Below are 19,370 nucleotides of genomic sequence, written 5' to 3'. Positions count from 1 at the left end.
TTTTGTTTCCGTCTTGAGTTTCACTGACATTTATAACTTCCACTCGGAGTGCAATCAAAGGGCTAGGTAAATAGGATGCCATTCATAACGCGCACACAAGTATTTTATTGTTGTGTACAGATGTTTGGCACAAACAATGTGTAAAAAATGTCTGCTTTAGACACACATCCAGATTCGGGTTGGCACTGTTGTATCTAATTTCAGTGTTTTTCCACAGCTTTCTCGAATTGTCTTGTTTCAGTGACACACTTAATTATTATTGTTGTCCTTACATCTCACTGAGGCTTCACTAATTTGGCAAACAAGTTTTAAATGTGGGATAAAAAAAGCAGCCTCTGTTGCCCCTCCTCCCAAAAAAAGAACACCACTCACTGCTTTTACTTTGTGAGCACTTTGCAGCAACGAGGACGTCATTTTCATCAACCAGTCATAACAATTTATAAATCAAAATCACCTCTGACTGGACATGATCTTAAGTTATATGAACTTAGGAGTGGCCAAGAACTCGAGCGACAGAGAGCTCCGTACTTACCCAGCACAGTAAAGGCTGTGTAGCACAGGCCAAATTATGTGAGATGGGGTTAAGAGCTTGCCAAATTATGTGAGACCCATGCAGCGCAAAGCCAACTGGTGTTAGCCGGGCAAGAACAGTCCATAAAGAGTCACCAAAAAAAGCAAAGGAATGTTTCCCAGAATTATGCATATTATAATCAGCAAAATTTTGCAGCAAGGCCTATATTAGAAGCAGCTAAAACTGCAGCTTAACACATAAGGAGTGTGCAATGATTTCTCATGCGAGCCCCTGTAATTCAGGGCAGATGAGTCAAAGTTTGTGCATAACAAACTAATTTAACAGCAGCAGTATATCACCAATATATGAATAAATGAGGCCAATTCATGCAGCAGTAAAACTGCAGAAAATCTCACAGTACAACAGGACAACATTCTGCACATTCTCTCCAACTCTGTCAACATAAAACAACAATATCCTTAGATACTCGTATTTCATCATAAGTTCGGCTCTTCAGATACAGCACGTATACTTTTTTAAAACTTTTTGGCACTTCTGTGACTGTCATGAACTACAATAGTATTGCCAAATTGTTGCTATAAAATGTAAATGATGGGGGGAAAAAGATGAGACTTGATCTATAGCCCAGCAGACTAGTCAACAATCGTGTCAGGTACGATTTAGATGTAACTGTTTCAAATGTATTTTAAATCAGCTCCTAATTTTCAAATGTTCAAAGTTTACAATATAACTGATTGTCTGGGTTTCAAACTCAGGCTTTGATAGAGAATCATGGGTATTTTTTGATGACGTTTTGTACACTGCAGAATTAAGGTAGAAAATAACTAGAAAACAAACGTTTACCCACCAGCAGTGACTGTGCTACTTGTTGCTCTAGCTTCTGTGGTGTTAACCCTGTAGTTATAACAGACTGCAACAGACTGAGGACTGCTTCTTCCAGGCTGGAAAAGCTGTGATACCACAGAGATACCAAGGCCTGCTCCTCCAATGCCAAACCCTGCCTGGGAAAAGAAGAATAACTTACATCACTGGATATATATATCCCAGCTGTGAATATTGTGTATATTGTAGATGCATGTATATCACAATCAGATAAAATTCCGGGTTACATTTGGGAAAATCCTTTCTACATCTCAACTATATGAGCCAAGAAATCGCCCTTTGTTTGCCTATGTAATGCTCCAATCTATAAAATACAACAATTAAAATGCTCAATATAGTACAGTAAATACAATGTGATAATGGACTAGGTCATAAAATATTCAGCTTCAAACCCTTAATATTTTACTACCTTGAGTAAGCAGAGGTCAAAGCATTCAGAAAGTCTTCACTGAGAGCTTCTGTGACACAAGCCACCGGCCGCTGTAGCAGTAGACTAATGAGAGAAGATGCCTCGGGACAAGTGACAATGGGGATGCATGCCTCTGATATATCCACAATCCTGTCACATGAACACCTACATGGAAGATAAGATAGATCTTTATTGTCACTGTTACCAGAACAATGAAACACAGTACTTTACCTCAAGTTAAACATAAACAACTCTGCTATTATCATAGAAAAGACAGAAATCCATCCAGGCTCAAGTTTTATTTTCAGTCCTCCTTTCCACACATCCTATTATTTAAAAATTCACAGTGTGTTGGATTCAAATGTGATTTTAAGTGCACACATAATTATACTAACCATTCTACAAGCTAATAATAACAACTTTGACAAAAGCTATCTATTAGTGTCCTCTAGAGTGGCAGCAGTTAGTCAAAGAGTTAGCTAATATGATGTTAAATGACTGATTACATCACCATCCCTGGCTCTAAACTGTGAGGATTTGTTATTTTCTCTGCTGTATATAAAGGCTAATAAATACTTTTATTAGCCTTTATTAAAGATAGTTTCAAGAAGGTTTTATATAAACTATGATGATTAATTTTTTCACCATTTTACAACATTTTCGTTAAGAAACAAAATAACCCACTGATGAAATATGAATGGCACTTACCTGTATCCAGCTGGTCTACATATTTTATTTATTTATTTTTCACATTTACCTCTGACTGTTAAATAATGTGCAGCTTTGTCCAACGTTTTCCTGCAGCAGCGCCACCTTCTGAAAAGCCGTTCAAAGCACAGTTTACATATAAAGCATGTTAAATTCAATATCTTTGTATGTAATGAATGATACCAACAGAAACAAAGCAATAATACCTTTCTCAGGACTTTAAGGTGGTACTCTTTAGCTGGTACACCCGTACACTTCATTAACGCTTGTGCTGCAGTTTCATCTTCTTCTGTGGAAAGCTGACACAATACTTTCTGTGGAAGGCCAGAAAACACAATGTGAAGAAAAATATATGTACTGTATGCATACAGCCATGTGGAAAAGAAACACCCTTATGGCTTCTATAGGAATTAAGAACGCAAGTAGCAATCAGGTGCTGCTAATAAAAGATTGGTTTGGTGGTCTGCACCATTCAAATGTGTGTTTACAGAATCTTCTCGGGAACGGACATCCTTGCCAACCCACTGCTCAATACTCTGGAAAGTTCCCAAAAAGTGTAAGAGCTTGAGCTCAGGCTCTACTAGCCTTAGTTAGAATGTAAATGTTAAAGCTTATGAAAGGACAATCACAAAAAGCCTGAACAAGCATGGCTGGTTTAGAACTGCTACCAGAAGAAAGCCTTATGCCTCTAAAAAGATGGCGCCATTTAGGTTTGCAAAATTTCATCTGAACAAACCACAAGCCATCTGGAACAATGTCCTTTGTATATGAGACAAAAAATAAAGATGTTAACAAAAAACATCACATTTCAGCCTAAATCTGTTATATTAACTGTGAAATACAGTGATGGACAGGTGGTGATCTGGGCTTGTTTTGCAGCCACAGAACCTGGGCACCTTGCATCAAGTCAACCATGAATTCCCCCTGTATACCAAAGTATTCAAGAATCACAGGCAGTCTGTACAACAGCTAAAGCTTGGCCCAAACTGGGTAATGGAACAAGATGGAACAAGATGATGAGACAAAACACTTGAAACAAATGGACAACAGAATGACTGAAAAAGAAAAGAATCAAGGTTTTGCAGTGGCCCAGTCAAAGCCCAGACCTCAATCCAATTGAAATGCAATGGTGGGATCTTATGAGAGCTGTGCATACACAAATGCCCACAAACCTCAATGAATTAAAGAAATGCTGTAAAGAAGAGTGGGTCAAAATTCTTCCACAATGATGTGAGAGACTGATAAAGTCCCAGAGAAATGATTACTTCAAGATTTTGCTGGTAAAGCTTGTTCTGCAAGCTCATGAATCAAAGGGTGTACTTAGTTTTTCACAGGACTGCAGAGTCCAGTGATTTTTTTTTTCTTTTGACTGTACGTGCATCACAATATAACAAGACTTTGATACAATTTTCCAAACCCTAAGATCCATAACACCAAAGCTAATTAGTTACTGGAATATAGGATGACTCTACTGGCATCACATCATTTGAAACACATGAGTGGAGAAAAGGTATTCCAGTAAGTGAGACTGTATGGACAGCATATGAGCAACTTCAGAGATGAACATTCCTTCTTACAGAGGGCCTTGGTGTTTTACGAGAATTTTTTAAAAGGGGCCTCATCATACACTGATAAACTAGACTAATAAACTCAGCTGATTCTGGTCTTCAAAAAAATGCTGGTCGTAATCAAGGAACAACAGGAGGGAACACAATGCTCATAGTGTAAGGCACAATGCTACATGAGTAACTCTCAAACCGCTTTCAATAAAACAGCAAAACTGCCAAGATGTACGATTTCTCAAAATATTTAATAAATATGTCACAGCAGAAGAAGCGTTGAGACATATCGCCTTGTTTTTACTTTCAGTGTTGGCATTTAAAAACCAAAAGTGATGCCACACAGCATTCAGTGGTCTCGTGAATGATACGCTGAATTTTTGACAAAAATATTCTTCAGAATTCCTTCAGAAGTGCTTGAAAACCCAAAGATCCATAACATGAAATTAGAGATTGATTTAAACTTTAGAAATCCCCTCAACTCAACCACAGATTTGACATACTGTTGCAAGCCGGAAAGTGAGATCCAACAGAAACAGCCAAAGCCTCACATCTTCACTAGACATAGAGCTGCAGTAAAAACAGAGAAACATCTATACCACAAAGAACCAATCCCCTAAAACTACAAACAGTGTGCGCTTAACAATAGATAAGGAGAAAAGGAGACTTTGGAGCACAATTTATAAAGAAAAGAACTCAAGTGAAGCAGAAAAACAGAAACCAATGAAGGGATGCTGCAGCGTTGTTGGTGAGGATGTGTGGTTTCTTTGGCAAAGCCCTACAACACGCTAAGATGCTTACCCTCCACATAGTCGCAAAAAACAACCCAATAACTACCATCTGAGAGCCCTCAAACTCTGCACATTGAGTGCATAAAAAAAACCGATCAATCTTATCCCACCCTTGGTAAGGAGGCACAGTGAGGCTGGGGAATGAGAGGGAAGGGAGGCTGGTTAGAAGAAATATCAGAGGGACACTGGAATGTACTGCGATGGCTGCAGTTTAAAAGTCATAAGCAACTAAGTTGGCTTTGGGGACATTGACTGCCATTGCTGCCATAGAAATTATCCCTCCATAAATCTAAAATTAAAACAGAGGATGTAGAAAAATGCACAACGCAAAGGCTTGGGTTGTTTTTGATGGGTGTCTGTTAACAATTACTAAGCCATGACTGAATTCTCCCAAAACCAAAGAAAGACTGAAGTATAACCTCAGATGGTCAAAACAGCAAAGACAAAAAAAGAAGGCGAAATGAAGGATAAGAGTGCAAAAAAGGCTCATTATAGAAAATAATAAAGAGAGAAGCAACTGCCCTCAAACCTGGCACAAAGACAGCTACAGGAAAGAAGCAAGAGCAATTTAAGTTTTCCACCAAAATGGCCAAATGTGCCACTTTTGACCCCATAAACCTTGTGTATATGGACATTTTAAGACATTGATTTTTGAAAGAAAATCATTTGTGTCATGTAGCCAACTCAGATTGAAAATAAAAGTTTTACAAGAAACACCCCTTTTAAATTCAGCAACTTTTATGATATAGTTTTAGCTTTTTGATTCTTTTCAATGCGCTGCTTCTTTTTTAGACTGAGCTTCCCTTTTGTTGACACATTGGTCATGATTTATGCTATAATAGGAAAAGAAAAACAAAATCGTTAGCAAGTAGACAAAATAACATTAATTATATTCCTTTATTCTAAATTTTAACTTTTGACTTTAAGGGAAAAGTATGACAAAGTAATTGTAATTATAAATCCACCCACCCTTCCGCTTGTAATGGAGGCCATTTGAGTACAGTACACTCAGTTATGTTCAATAAGGCAGAATTTCTAAACAAAAATTGAGACTCATCAGACCAGGCAATGTTTTTCCAATCTTCTGCTGTTCAATTGTAGGCAGTGTTTTCTATTCTTAAGACAGGACTGGAACCCGGTGCGGTCTTCTGCTGCTGTAGCTAATCTGCTTCAAGGTTTGATGTGCTGTGCGTTTAGAGATGCTCTTCTGCCCACATTGGTTATAAGAAATGTTGAGTGGTGAGTTGCTGTTGCCTTCCTACTGGATTGAAGCAGTCTGGTTAATTTCCTCTGACATCAACAAGACGCTTGTCCCTATTTTTTTGTTTTTTTTTTTTTTTTAAATAAACATTTTCTCTAAACCCTACAGATGGTTGTGCAGGGAAGTCCCAGATGATTAGCAGTGTCTGAAATACTCAAACCAGCCCATCCGACTTCAAGAGCCCCATTTCCATTAGTAACTCCTCGGATTGACTCACCATGGATCGCCAAGGTTTCCAGGGTTTTCCATTAGGTTACCTGCTCGGCTGTTGTTCCAAGCGATGCGAGCAGGCACTAAAATGTGACGTTGTCACACTGCATGCCACCGATTGCCATGCTATGCAGCACTGCTATGACAACGACAACGTACATTAGGTGGTACTCGATTATAATAGAAACTTGGTCAAACTAAGTAGGTACTAATGGAAAAGAGGCTTTAAATCAACCTTTCTTCCCTTTTCTGACACTAAATTTGAACTTCAGCAGGTGGTCTACATGCCTAAAACAATCGAGTTGATATGTGATTAACTGATGAGATATTTCTGTTAATAAGTAGCTGAATGGGTGTACCTAATAAAGTGTCAGGTGCATATTCATTTTACATGCCCAGTATTCTTGCAAGCCCTACTCATAGTTATTTCTATTAATTCTATAATTATTAATTCTGACATGAGAATGCTTGTGTCTTTTGGTGGCCATTTAAAAGTCACAGTCTTTAGCGCTTAGATATGTTGTTTGTGTATCAAGTAGAAAACAAACAAGCGATGAAACGATGAAAAACTCTTCCTCATAAATAAAGGAAGAAATGGAAAAGAGAATCTCAGTCAATCGGGCAATGACACCCAAAAAGAATCAGATAAAGGAAAGTCAAATGGAGACAAAGCTACTTTCATCTTCAAATAAAAACACATAAAAGGAGCCAGTGTTAGCCAATAATAAGAAATATGTTTTAAAAGTGAAGTAGCCACTGTGGCTCCAGGGCCAAGCTGTGGTTCACTCTGTTTGAGTCACTAAAGATAGACATCAAAGATTAAGATATCAAACGGTTCATCTTCTGTCCCTCTAATATTATACTCTCATGCTCTGCTTATCTGTCATCTCCTCAAAGCTCATGCCATGGTAGTGCAGCACTGTGTGGTCTCTCTGCAAGTACAGGATGTCGAGAAACAGACCAATTGAGTTAATGACTATCTGACATAGCCTACAGCTATAACAGGAATTCTTCAAACCCAGTCAGAACACTCAGATGTGGGGAAAAGAGGCAGACAGGGAGGGGTGAGGCAAAGACACATGGGAGAAAAGGCTGAGTACTCTTAAGTACTATCATTTTTTTAATAATAAAAATAGAAATATATGGCTACTAACATTACACACAGTAGCAGGCAGGCAAAACACACATATTAGTGCAAATACTCAAATGTGCATGCACAAACATGCACAAAAAATTATTAAATTTAAAAAAAAAAAATTAGGTGCCACTTAGCATCAGAAACTCAGCTTATTACAGAGGCAGCAAGAAAACAATGTTGGGGAGCAAGATCAGACAGGGCTAACAGAAAACAGGCTGCTTTCTGCATTCCAGGACAGTCAGCCCAACACAACACAGACACGGGGAGAGACACGGAGACAGACCATCTCTGGCCTAAAACCATACATCTGCCCTGTTCTCCCAGATGGGCCGAGTTGCGGTGAAAAGGTTTTTTTGTTCTTCCCGTTATTCCGGTCTTTTGCGGTAAATGGAAGCTCCTTTTGAGGACAAGAGAAGGACAATGAGGAGCAGCTACAGAGGTGGTTATGTTATTGTACTTTCAAGTGCTACACAGTACACAATACATGTGAACCATTTTTCTAGAAATGACCTCAGTGAACCCAGCACTGGCTGTCAGTGCAGCTACTACCAAACCATCATGAACAAGCATTACATTACTTTGAAAATACAATGGAAAAACTGGAAAAACTAACCAAGTTGTCTCTAGATTAATTTATGGTTTTATTTACAGAATGGGAAAAAATCTGTAGCCACCCCTAATTTATATTACTTTACTAGGAAAAGCCTCCACCATGTTTTACAGATGGCTGTAAACCACTGAACCTCTCTCCTGACCTCCTTCGTACATAATGACAATGATTTCAACTACCTCAAGAATGGCTTCTTGACAGCCAGCCATCCACTAACACTCTTCAGTTGGGGTCCTTTGTGTCAGGTCTTTGCCAGCTGAGTTTTTTCACCTTTCTTAAAAACATGACTTTTTAGATACTGTTCATCTGCTACAGAAAGTTTTTTAGGCCTGCCACTTTCTGTCCTCCACTCCTCCAGTGTAATCTGATTTTTTTACAATGCACAATACACTGACATATGCATGTGTGATAGGGTGATAGTAAATAAATGAATAAATAAATAGGTTTTTCTAGCTGTTCGTGTAGACGGCACCAGTTCATTCTTTAAGTTACAACTGTTGTAACTCTAACTGAGCGGTTATATCTTCACCATCTATCCATTTTTATTAACCCCTTATCTAAACTGGCTCAAAGTCATGAGGGAGCTGGGGCCTACTCCAGCTGTCATCAGGCTAGAGGTGAGCTACACCCAGGACAGGTCATCTCTTCTATCTAATCATAAACGAGTCTTATTGTTATTTGAGAAAGTAATATTAATCTTCATATCTTAGTATAGTTCACGTACACCTATGTACACAACCACAATGCACACATGCACTCTGCTTCTCCTCTTGCAGGTCAAAGACCCTCTGGCAAAATTTAAAGTTTACTTCCAAGACACTGTTCCAATTAAAAGGATGTTTTATTAGATGAGAAATTAATCCAAGTAATACTAACACAGATAATCTGGCAAAAATGTGAATGTTCCACATTGTTTATCATAAGCCATCTGTGTGAACCCTCTCAAAGTTGAACACCGCAGAATCTTTTCTTCCCTCTGTTCCCGTTCCCTCCTTTGTATGTGCGCCCTGAGAACACACAGTTAGCAGGATCCGCTAACTATAATATGAAGGCTGATCCTCCTCTGGTGACAAGAGGCAGTAAAACAGTCCATTTTGATTTGCTTTCAAAATATGTTTTACAGTTTGGGGCACAAAAGCTTAGGCAAACAGAGATCCAATCTACGACATTCATCATCCATGTCCAATTGGAGAGGAAAGAGAGAGCTGGCCATCAAACTCCTATTAAAAGTATATTAGACTGAAAATCTCTTCAGCAGCCTGAAGGCAGTCAAAGAGAGATTCTTTTATGAGTATTTGCTAAAAGAATGATCTGTAACAGCCAAATAATCTGTATGTCAACTCGGTCCAGAACGAATTAGAACATGAATAGCAAACACACCAGGTTTTAATATGATGGCAATAGGAAGGAAAATGCCTAAATGTTATAAAGGCATAAAAACAACTAGTACAATATCAGAATTTTATAGTTCCTTTCGCCTCTATTTTTTCCAGGATTCCTTTTTTGTGATAGATATCTACTCACAGTAGAGCTATAACACATATAGTACATGCCACAAGTTTCTATATTAAGTCAACTTGTGAAGTGAACTTGAGAATTTTGGCTTCAGACACGAATTACATCTTCACTGCATATTCAAGTGGAACCATCTTTTTTCCCCTTTGTGTAATATATTTTGTGTCTTTTTCTGACATTCTCACAATAAAATATATCAGGTCACCAGGTCTTAGTGAATATGCTGCAATTATCACTGATAATCACTAAACTTATATGACATAAACAGTCACAGATATACTGAAAAAAAGCACTGAGCCATATACAAAACTGTGACCATCTTCAAAATATATCAAAAGTCAGACCCACTTTTATTAGTAACCTGAATGAGCCACTGATAAAGATTTAAAATGCTAAGTGCGTACCCGTATCCACTGGTTGGCTTTTTTCTCCACAGCATTGCTTGGACGCTCTGAGTACAGTCCCCAAAGACACCCAAGCAGCAGCCCTCTGCTTGTATCTGCAAAAAAATACACCACCACATAACGCATTATACACCATGCGAGAATGATTACCATCATTATTACTTTTATCTGTTTTGGGGATGTGAAACCCACTAGCGATTGAGTGAAAGTTGTCCAGAAGCTCCACTCACCACACACGGTGACATAAGGATTCCAGCACAGCCGACCCAAAAGCTGGCCTAAGAAGGGCAACCTCTTCATGGTTTCTGTTGTTGAGCTCTTAGAGGCAGAAAGAGGGAGAGAAAAAAAAGACTTTATACTGTACGTGTTTTTCATTTTCAATACTGTCTTACTTCTGGGAAGGTACATGCAGAAATATGTTTCTAATAGGATCTAATATGACACAAATGGAAGAAGGACAACAAAGGAAATATCTTTTCATTGTTTCACTGTATTACAGATGTTTGCACCTCGTCACCTGTTTCATTTATCCTTTTAACCTAGCAACACTTTGTCATAACATTAAACATTAGAAGAATCTTATAATCACAATCCTTCCTAATTAGAACTGAGCTGAGTAACAGACACATCAACAGCTGTACAGTATACTGCTCACGCATCACCTTGTTTCCTTTGTTATGGTCATGTCACAACTCCTTCCATAGACTCAACAGTGATAGATACAGAAAACAGAACACATTGCAAAACAGGGCTCTGGTCAAGGGTGCGATACCTGTAAGGGTTTAAGTACTCATGTGTGTGCTTGTTTATCCAGCTCAGAATAACAGACCATGTGATGTAGTTCACCTCACAGCCAATTAAAACATCCAGAGATGTTTGGAGCAACAGCAGATGCTGCTTTTGAACTGGAATGACTTTTACACTTGACTTCTTATAACTTTAATTTCTATCCATTTTCATTTAATGGAATATCAAAAAACACTGCCGATACCCTCATATGAACAATAATAAAGCAGAGCTTGTCCCAGTACTTATCTTTTAAGGCCAGAACTGGTTTTACAACTTCTACAAATGGCTCTTTAACAATATCCAGACCTAACTTATAGTTTAGCAAAATATAAATATATCTGTCACAAATTTAATTCATTCTAGTTTTACCTTTGCTAGCAAAAGGCAGAATTTTCATTCAAACTGGAGACTGAGGCTTTGAGCTTAGATTTGGAAAAGAAAATACATATAAATAAACAGGTGTACGCTTCTTTTGTTGTTTTAACTTATTATTTTATGGGTTTGCTACATCAACATGATTGCCCGCACTGCGACATGCAGAAAACAGATCAAAGAGATGACGCATGACTTAAATTTACAAGCATGTCTGCACATGTGAGCAGGAATCATGTTTACGTGCATGTGCAAAATTTCTTATTATTCAGCCCATATTAACAGACTATATCATACATTTAACCTCTGGGCTAATTTAACTCTACAGCAAGTCTTTACAGCAGAAAAATCCCACACAGTGATTCTGACATATGCCAGATGTAATTGAAGCAGCGTGCTGTTGCCTAATCAAAGACAATTGCTCTTACTTCACTCCCATGTAGGGCTGAAATAATTTGTTTATTGGAGAAGCTGAATGACAAACAATTAATCTGGAAAACAGATCAACAGGCAGTTAGAGATGTTTACTAGGGTTCTGTTCAAATCTAAAACTCTGAGTAAAAATGTGTGTGGAAATGCAATAGACAATCAAACAGAAGTACAGATGGTGGTAGACACAAGGTGCACTCGAGAAATTCTACTTTCTGTTTTTTGCATGACTTTAGTTTCCAGCTTTTACAGGAAAAAAGACAATTGGAACAAAGTGATTATTGTTCCAATTGTCCAATTAACAATTACCTGCTTTTTTGTTTTGTCTTGTGATATAAATCCGGCCCAAGTTCACTTTGCGGTAGGTTGTTGCATGTGAGGTCTACATCACTTTTTCTCTGGTGAATTATTTTTAGAGTTCAAAGAAATCCGCTGTTGAAAATCTGTTTATTCTAAAGTCATTGACTAACCTTGTAGAGCAAAGTCTCCTATTGAACATGCCTGGGACATGCCGGGTCAATGTGTGCATCAGATACAGCCACAACTAGGGTTATGCCATATCACACTGTCCGCAATAAATGGTAACTGGCCTGTACTTGTAAAGCGCTTTACTTCGTCCCTAAGGACCCCAAAGAGCTTTACACTACATTCAGTCATTCACTCATTCACACACACATTCACACACTGGTGTGTGAATGTGTACAAATGTTTACATGACTAAAAAAGTGTGATATTACGATATCAAGAATTCAATTCAATTGTATTTATAGCACCAAATCAAAACAACGGCCGCCTCAAGGGGGCAGCCATATGCCGCGACCAGTTGGGGTGAGGGGAGGAAGACAGGACAAGAGACATGCTGTGGATTATTAAGAAGAAGAAGAAGAAGAAGAAGAAGAAGGTTTACGTTTCTTAGTGTACAAAACAATATGAAAAAACCAACCATGTCTGAAAGTGAGAGCCGAGTGCAGCCTCCAATGAATTAAGTTAATAGGGAGCTACTTTGAAATCTTCCAACAAACAGCAATGCTTTGTGAGGAGGGGGGAAAAGCAGCTGGTGATATACGACCCAAAAGAAAACAAATAGGAACAAAAAACTATCTTGGTATTTTAAGAAAAAAAAATCTGCACATTTAAAAAACACACCACCCTGTTTTGTTTTTTTTATCAACAGCACATAAGAGCAGTTACTAATACTGCTGCATATTATTTTACAGTGAACAGTAAGCAGTAAAAAAAGAGAAAATGAACGTTTCTTTTGAAGCCATTATGCATCAATAGTGCTCTTTCCACCAGAATCAATCAGAAAACAAATGCAGAAATTTCAAAGCAGGTGGGGGGAGGAAAAAAATGAGGCGGCATCAGGCTGATGCGTTTAAAAGGATCACCAGACTGTCAAGGAGACCGAGTTGACTCATTCAAGGGGATGAGATCAACATTAATGGGAAGCATGATGATAATAGGCCAATCAGAGTTTCTATAAAACCCCAACTATGCCTAACAAAACCAGCAACGCCATGTGAAACTCAGCCTCTCACACACACTTAGCCTTACCATCAGCTCAACAACCCATGGCAAATGTTGTCTGTGGGCATATGCATGAGCCTTTGCATGCTGCTGGTGCAACTAAAAAGGAATGCACATTTACAATAGAAACAGCACCATACTTTGTGACTGCACTGACTGAATTCCCACAAGAATAAGCCATCGCGAACAAAGTAATTATCTAAGACTACCAAAGCAAGAATCAGCATCGAAGCCTTGTCAACCATGTCCCTAATTGTGAAGTGGGTTTGCATCCATGTGTTTTGTTTTGATTAGGGACAGACATCTCAGACAGAAGTGACTGATTATGTACAAGCGAAGCAGCCAATGGGACAAGTTTATAGAGAAGTGAGGTAACACTTTTGTCCCTGACATCATTGATCCACAGTCGCAATAGCCTTGACAATAAATACCAAAGTTGCTATGTTGATCACATAAATATACACTCACCAGGCACTTTATTAAGTTCACCTTGCTAGAACCAGATTGAACCTGTTTATGCATTCAGAACTCCATTATGAGACTCAGCAAGGTGTTTCAGAGATTGAACATGGTAGCATACAGCTATTAACGCAGATTTTTTGGCTACACATTCATAATGAAAGTCTCCTGTTTCCAAAAGTGCTCCATTAAATTGAGATCCTGTAACTGTAGAGACTATTTGAGTGCAATAAACTCATCATCATGTTCAAGAAACCAGGTTGAGGTGATTTGAGCTTTTTAGAATCAGGCTGGAAAGCACCCTTCAAAGGATGGGTACATTGTGGCCATAAAGGGATGGACAGGGTCAGCAACGATATATAACATAGATAAAATAACAATGCCAAGAAAATATCCACCACACATCTGTTGCTAGGTTTGGACTTCAGCACGTCTCTTTGACCATGCCTACATTCCTAAATGCACTGAGTGGCTGCTATATCATAGATATGATACCTATTATTTTATATTGTGATAAATTACATACTTGTGTTTACAAGTACACCCAACAACATCCTCCCTTCATCTTACTTTAGTGGTCCAGGATTTTCTGATCAACTCCTTTGAGGAGTGATGTAATAATGCATCTGTAGTGTAGCAGGCATGTTTAAAAGAGGACTTGTACAACAGATAGCAGGTGCACATATTTAAACACTTGACATTTGAGGTGAATATGATCGCTTATTTTCTTGTTCAGGGATAAAATAAAACAATGAATATATGAAGCTAGAGCCAAAATTCGGCTTGGCATAAAGATTAGAAATAGGGGAATGCAGCTAGCTGAGCACCCTCCAAAATTCACTCAAATCCCAGCTCAGCAGCTGATTAATCTCATTCATCCTTTCTAAAATGTAGGAGCAAAATAGCAACATCACAGTGATGGATACAGTCACACTAGCTGTTAAGGTAATTAACCCGTCTTCTGGCTGCAGCTCCAGATGGATAGAGATGACAGCAGCAGTGGTCTTCTCATCCAAGATCTCGATAAGTGAAAACGCATACCTCCTAAAATGCAACTATTCCATTATGCAAGGCAACATCCTCCACTGTTCTAATCAAGTGTAAACCTGGAAATTAACAATAACTTGGAGTATTTTTCATCTCAGGCCATAAGCCACAAGAAAGTTGTTAAGTCATCAAGGGATGTAAAATGCTGCCAAGAAGCAGGCTATCCTCAGCTGGTCTTTTATGAGCCAACTGCCAGTAAAACGGATTTCAAGCCAATTAAGCTATACCATTCTCTCTCTTTGAATCCGTGCCATCATTCTACACACACTGACACCTCGGCATGACATATACCCAGAATAATGTTAACGGAAAAGAAGAAAGACAGAGAAAAATATCTATAAAAATATGGGGCTAACCCCAAAACCAACAGGGAAGAAGAAAGACAGGCAGACATGGGACTGTTTCTGACTATTATCAAAGTGTTGCGGTAAAACATATGGAGTACATAGCATCACAAATTAGATCCTGAAAGGACACTATGACTCATGAGAGGACTCCTTTTGCAAGAAAAGCGGGTCACAAGAACCCGTGAGAGGAGAAAAAGCTGGAACGAGGCAAAATGACCATATAGAAACACCGAAATCTCACAGCGGCCATCCTGTCCCCTTCCCAAATTTGCTGAACCTGATACTGGGATACATTAGGTTAGCACTGGAGGTCCCAGTGCGGCTATTACCTGACTAACTCAACATCGCAGTGCTGCCAGCCAGACATACACAGCCTGTCCACAGCACAGAGCAGCTTCTGTTAGCGGGCTCCTAACGATGGACTCATGTTCATGCCCTGGCTCTAAAAGGGAGTGAACTCGCATACGGGGCGTGATTTTTAAACTAACTTAGCGCTTCGTTATTCAGATGGCTGCTTGGCTGTTCAACCTAGCTGATTAATTGTTCTGTTCTATTTCATCAGATAAGGCGTTTGGAGCCCATTAAGCACACCTCTTAAAATATACAGAGCATTAAATCAGACTGAACAAGCATCTAAGAAGTCTGGTGTAGGAACAAGACCATCCACATTTGTCAGAAACATACACCTCAGGCTTATACCTGCAGCTTGACAAAGTTCACATGGGCCCCACTGTACACTTTTTGTGCTTACCATGCTGTTCACTTGTGTAAGAAGCTGGTGGAGGAAATCCCTAAGTCTGCTCATATGTAGGCAGGTGTCTTTCTGCGTGTCCGGACTGTCAGCCTGGCCCCATGCCACTGCTTTGTCCAGCCAGAACTGCATCTCCTGGTCATTCAGCAATGGCTCTTCAGTTTGCAGGGGCTGGCTCAGTGCCTGCTGCTCAGACATTTGGCTGCTGGTCAATGAAAATTTACTGAGGAGCTAAGAGTGGAAAGATAAACAAAAAAAAAAGGTAAAATCCAAATATTACACAGAGAGTATCTTATAATTTGTTCTTTATCATTTTTATTGGTACTTTCATTTATATACTATTTTTACATTTATGATCTTGACTTTGTGCAATGATTTAAAGTATATTAGCAGAATCTCTAAATGTTTTAAAGAAATTCTGTTTTGTATTGTGGAACTGGGCCACCCAAGACACTTAACCTGTAAACAGTGTTGAACTGTTTTAAAATGATTGCTGTGCATTTTGGACATACAGACCCAGAGGGATTATAAGCATGCTCATCTCGTCCATTTCATACTAATCCAGTGATCATTAGTCAGCTACATAGGCTATTCAAGGTTTGAAATATTTAAACAAACATGGTTTTTCATGTTTCAAAGAATAAAATACCCTAGACAAACCTATATGATCCCAAAGATGCACAGTACACAATGTGATTTTGTGAGATAGGGTAAACAAAAATGGAAAGCCTTTTTCTTTACCTATGGACAGAAAGACCAGAGGCAGTGTTACATAAGTGAGGCGCACTAAATATACATTATGTGCTGGTATTGAAGTTTGCAATCAAGTGACTTCTTCAGTCTCTGAAAAGGTCACTTGGGTGATTGGTGATTTTTCAACATGACCTGTTGAAACAGATCATCAAAAAGGTGGTTGCTGGTTATAGGTGAGTTAGTCTGAGATTTCCTAAACTGCTGATCTACTGGGATTTTTACTGGGTATCCAAGCTATCGGTCTGTCACAGAGACAGACAACTATTCACACTCACATTCACACCTATGGGCAATTTATCAATTAAGTTAACACCACTAAATACATGTTTTGGACTGCAGGAGGAAGCCAGATTACCCGGCGAGAACCCACACCGACAGGGAAAGAACACGGAAACTCCTTTGAAACCAGAACCTTCTTGCTGTGAGGCAACAGTGCTAACCACCACACCAACGTGCTGCCCTGTATTGAAAACATTAATCCAAATATATCAGTTAATAATTTCAATCTGCCAATGTTATTGCTGTGCTCTTCTTTAATATGTGTTCCAAAACTTTGTAGCACAGGTGGCACAGGGGGATAATCCAATAACAAGCTGAATTTACAACAAGCAGAAAATAAATTGAGGCAAATCCGATTATGATAACCTCTCGGCGATCAGGCTTACTCGCACACACATTCATGACAACCTACTGAAAAATAAACAGCACATTCTTCACCTTTTATGAAGACGGGGAGAGAAAAAACGTGTGTGGGGTGTGTGTGTGTGTGTGTGTTTCATGTCTGTAAATAGCCTGCTGAGAATGGTGTGTGTATTTGTTGTTTTTTGCTATAATGACGGGTCTGCGTGGGACACCACAGAGTTGTGTTTTATGATCACGTCGTTACACACGATTTGTTTAATGTCTTGCCATCATCTCTGCTGGAAAGCCCCTATGGCTCGCTGATGTGAATATATAAATACTCATTTTCAGGCAGGAAAAAAACCCAGACCAAATTAGGAACAAACACCCCTTGTTGACTTGTGTCTAAGGGGCTCCATTTTTCAGTACAGTAGAATTGAAAAAGAACTACGTGCTTAATAACTAAAAGTAATGATGTCACCCACAATTTCTATCACACAGGCAGCTACCTGTGCACAGGAACATGCTAAAAACTGTGGTCACACAAAGTTGTTGGTCCAAATGCATGTCAGAAGAAATATGCACATGCACAAACACACTCGTCAGCAGCTCTGGTGTTGGCTGAACACATTTTGGAGCAGGAACGAGATGTGACTGGTCAAATATTTTCTTTGAAGATTTGTTAAACTAAGCTTGTGGACTTTGGGTTACTCTGCGTTTGCTGTTCCAATTATGAGATTGTTGACATTATTTCAGTATAATCAAATCAGTCAAACATCACTTCTGGCAAATTTACTTCTGTATGCTCAAGTATGTCATATTTAAAAACACTTGGAATAACTGAGAAGGGCTGTCACAATATTAGTCTTGTTAAAGAGTTTAGAATAACAAAGTAATGCATTTATTCATTTTAACCAGTGTAGACAAAGCAACAAGGGCCATGGAGTAACTTAATAAGTGGAAAATTATGTGAATTATATGCTATTACTTTCACCTCACCAACTGCAAAATGTTCAACTGTGCAAAAAGGCTTATTAGTTGGGTTGCAACAAAGCATTCTCATACTTAATATATTAGCTAGCAAAACATCTTCATTCATCTGTAATTCGCAAAGAATTTCTACAAAAGGGCCATGCTTTTTTTGCAGCTGAAAACTAAGTGGAAACCAAAGAGAGATTGGTACTGACAATCCATTAATCTAATTTTATTTTCAGCAACACATCGCTACTTCCCAAAGTGATCTATTAATAATAATAATAATAATTAAACCACCAAAATCATTAAATTTATTGTAAAACACAAAATAAAGGCAGGTACTCCCCCAAATTGAGCTGTACCTGTCAGTTTCCACACACAGAAGCTCAACGGCTTGAATGCAGTAACTACGCCACACCACATGATGTCAGTATTTCTGCCGCTCTGCACTTAGGTACACATGCTGAAACATTGTCACTTCAGTGTTAACACACAGAATAACTTCGAATTGCAACTCCTATGCCAATCGGTTTCATACTGCTGCATGAGCCCAGCGCTGATTTTCTTCCTTCGTAGCCCGCAACTCCTGGTATCTCAGCTGTTCGCTAATTAACTAAACCACTCTACAGTTACACGTCAATTTGCTCCTGTAGTTTCAAATTACGACTTGCCTGTAAATGAGACGTATAGCCATTAGACTAAAATCTCCACGGAGCAGAAGTCAACTGTATCCAATCATTCTTTATGACTTCGGAGAAGAAGGAAAGCTATTTGTGACTCGATGAAAACAAACTGAACTTCCCTCTTCAACCGGGGTTCCGCGTATGGAAGAAGACAATTGGCTGGGCTCGACGTCACCCGCGAACTTCCTCTCCGCACTGCCAGGTGGGAAATTGAGTCATATGGCTGAATGCTAAAATATTATCTGATAATGGCCTCGGCACACTGCAAAGACTGAAGTATGAGCAATGTTCCCTCTAATTCTTCATGTGTCTGAGCGAACACACAAACTCCCTGAGCGGTCCCTTGGACCACTGTAAGCAACATTAGACGTGTGCACTGTGGTCACGCCAGCATCGAATCCATCCAAGTTACATGGTTTATTAATATAACCAAATTACAGCATTTACATTTATGTTAGACTTCTTTTAATTAACTGCTTTAGCCCACTTACAATAAAAAAAAATCTTGTTCATGACCTGAGCAGTATGTTAACACTATTGGAAGTAAAAATAACATGAACTCCAATTTTGAAAACACAACTTTTTTTTCTTTTCTTTT

The 19,370-nt window shown here is 38.8% G+C and overlaps 1 protein-coding gene across 1 annotated transcript in view; it reads right to left on the bottom strand.

Moving 5' to 3' along the window:
* Positions 1 to 18,948, bottom strand: part of fancc (FA complementation group C) — a 33,495-nt gene extending 14,547 nt beyond the window's left edge. The window contains exons 1-10 of the mRNA XM_005722377.1: positions 18,761 to 18,948; positions 15,741 to 15,971; positions 10,250 to 10,337; positions 10,020 to 10,114; positions 7,750 to 7,887; positions 7,216 to 7,284; positions 2,738 to 2,845; positions 2,581 to 2,639; positions 1,824 to 1,988; positions 1,380 to 1,533 (exon numbers count right to left, since the gene is read on the bottom strand). Of these exons, the coding sequence (XP_005722434.1) occupies positions 1,380 to 1,533; positions 1,824 to 1,988; positions 2,581 to 2,639; positions 2,738 to 2,845; positions 7,216 to 7,284; positions 7,750 to 7,887; positions 10,020 to 10,114; positions 10,250 to 10,337; positions 15,741 to 15,938 (1,074 nt within the window). The 5' untranslated portion in view covers positions 15,939 to 15,971; positions 18,761 to 18,948. The remainder of the gene's footprint in view (positions 1 to 1,379; positions 1,534 to 1,823; positions 1,989 to 2,580; positions 2,640 to 2,737; positions 2,846 to 7,215; positions 7,285 to 7,749; positions 7,888 to 10,019; positions 10,115 to 10,249; positions 10,338 to 15,740; positions 15,972 to 18,760) is intronic.
* Between the last annotated feature and the right edge of the window lie 422 nt (positions 18,949 to 19,370).

Source organism: Pundamilia nyererei, unplaced genomic scaffold (genome assembly GCF_000239375.1).
Source record: "Pundamilia nyererei isolate P.nyererei 1_Seehausen unplaced genomic scaffold, PunNye1.0 scaffold00006, whole genome shotgun sequence".
Taxonomy (NCBI): domain Eukaryota; kingdom Metazoa; phylum Chordata; class Actinopteri; order Cichliformes; family Cichlidae; genus Pundamilia; species Pundamilia nyererei.
The sequence above is the reverse complement of the archived record's forward strand: the minus strand, read 5'-3'. Positions and strand labels throughout refer to the sequence as shown.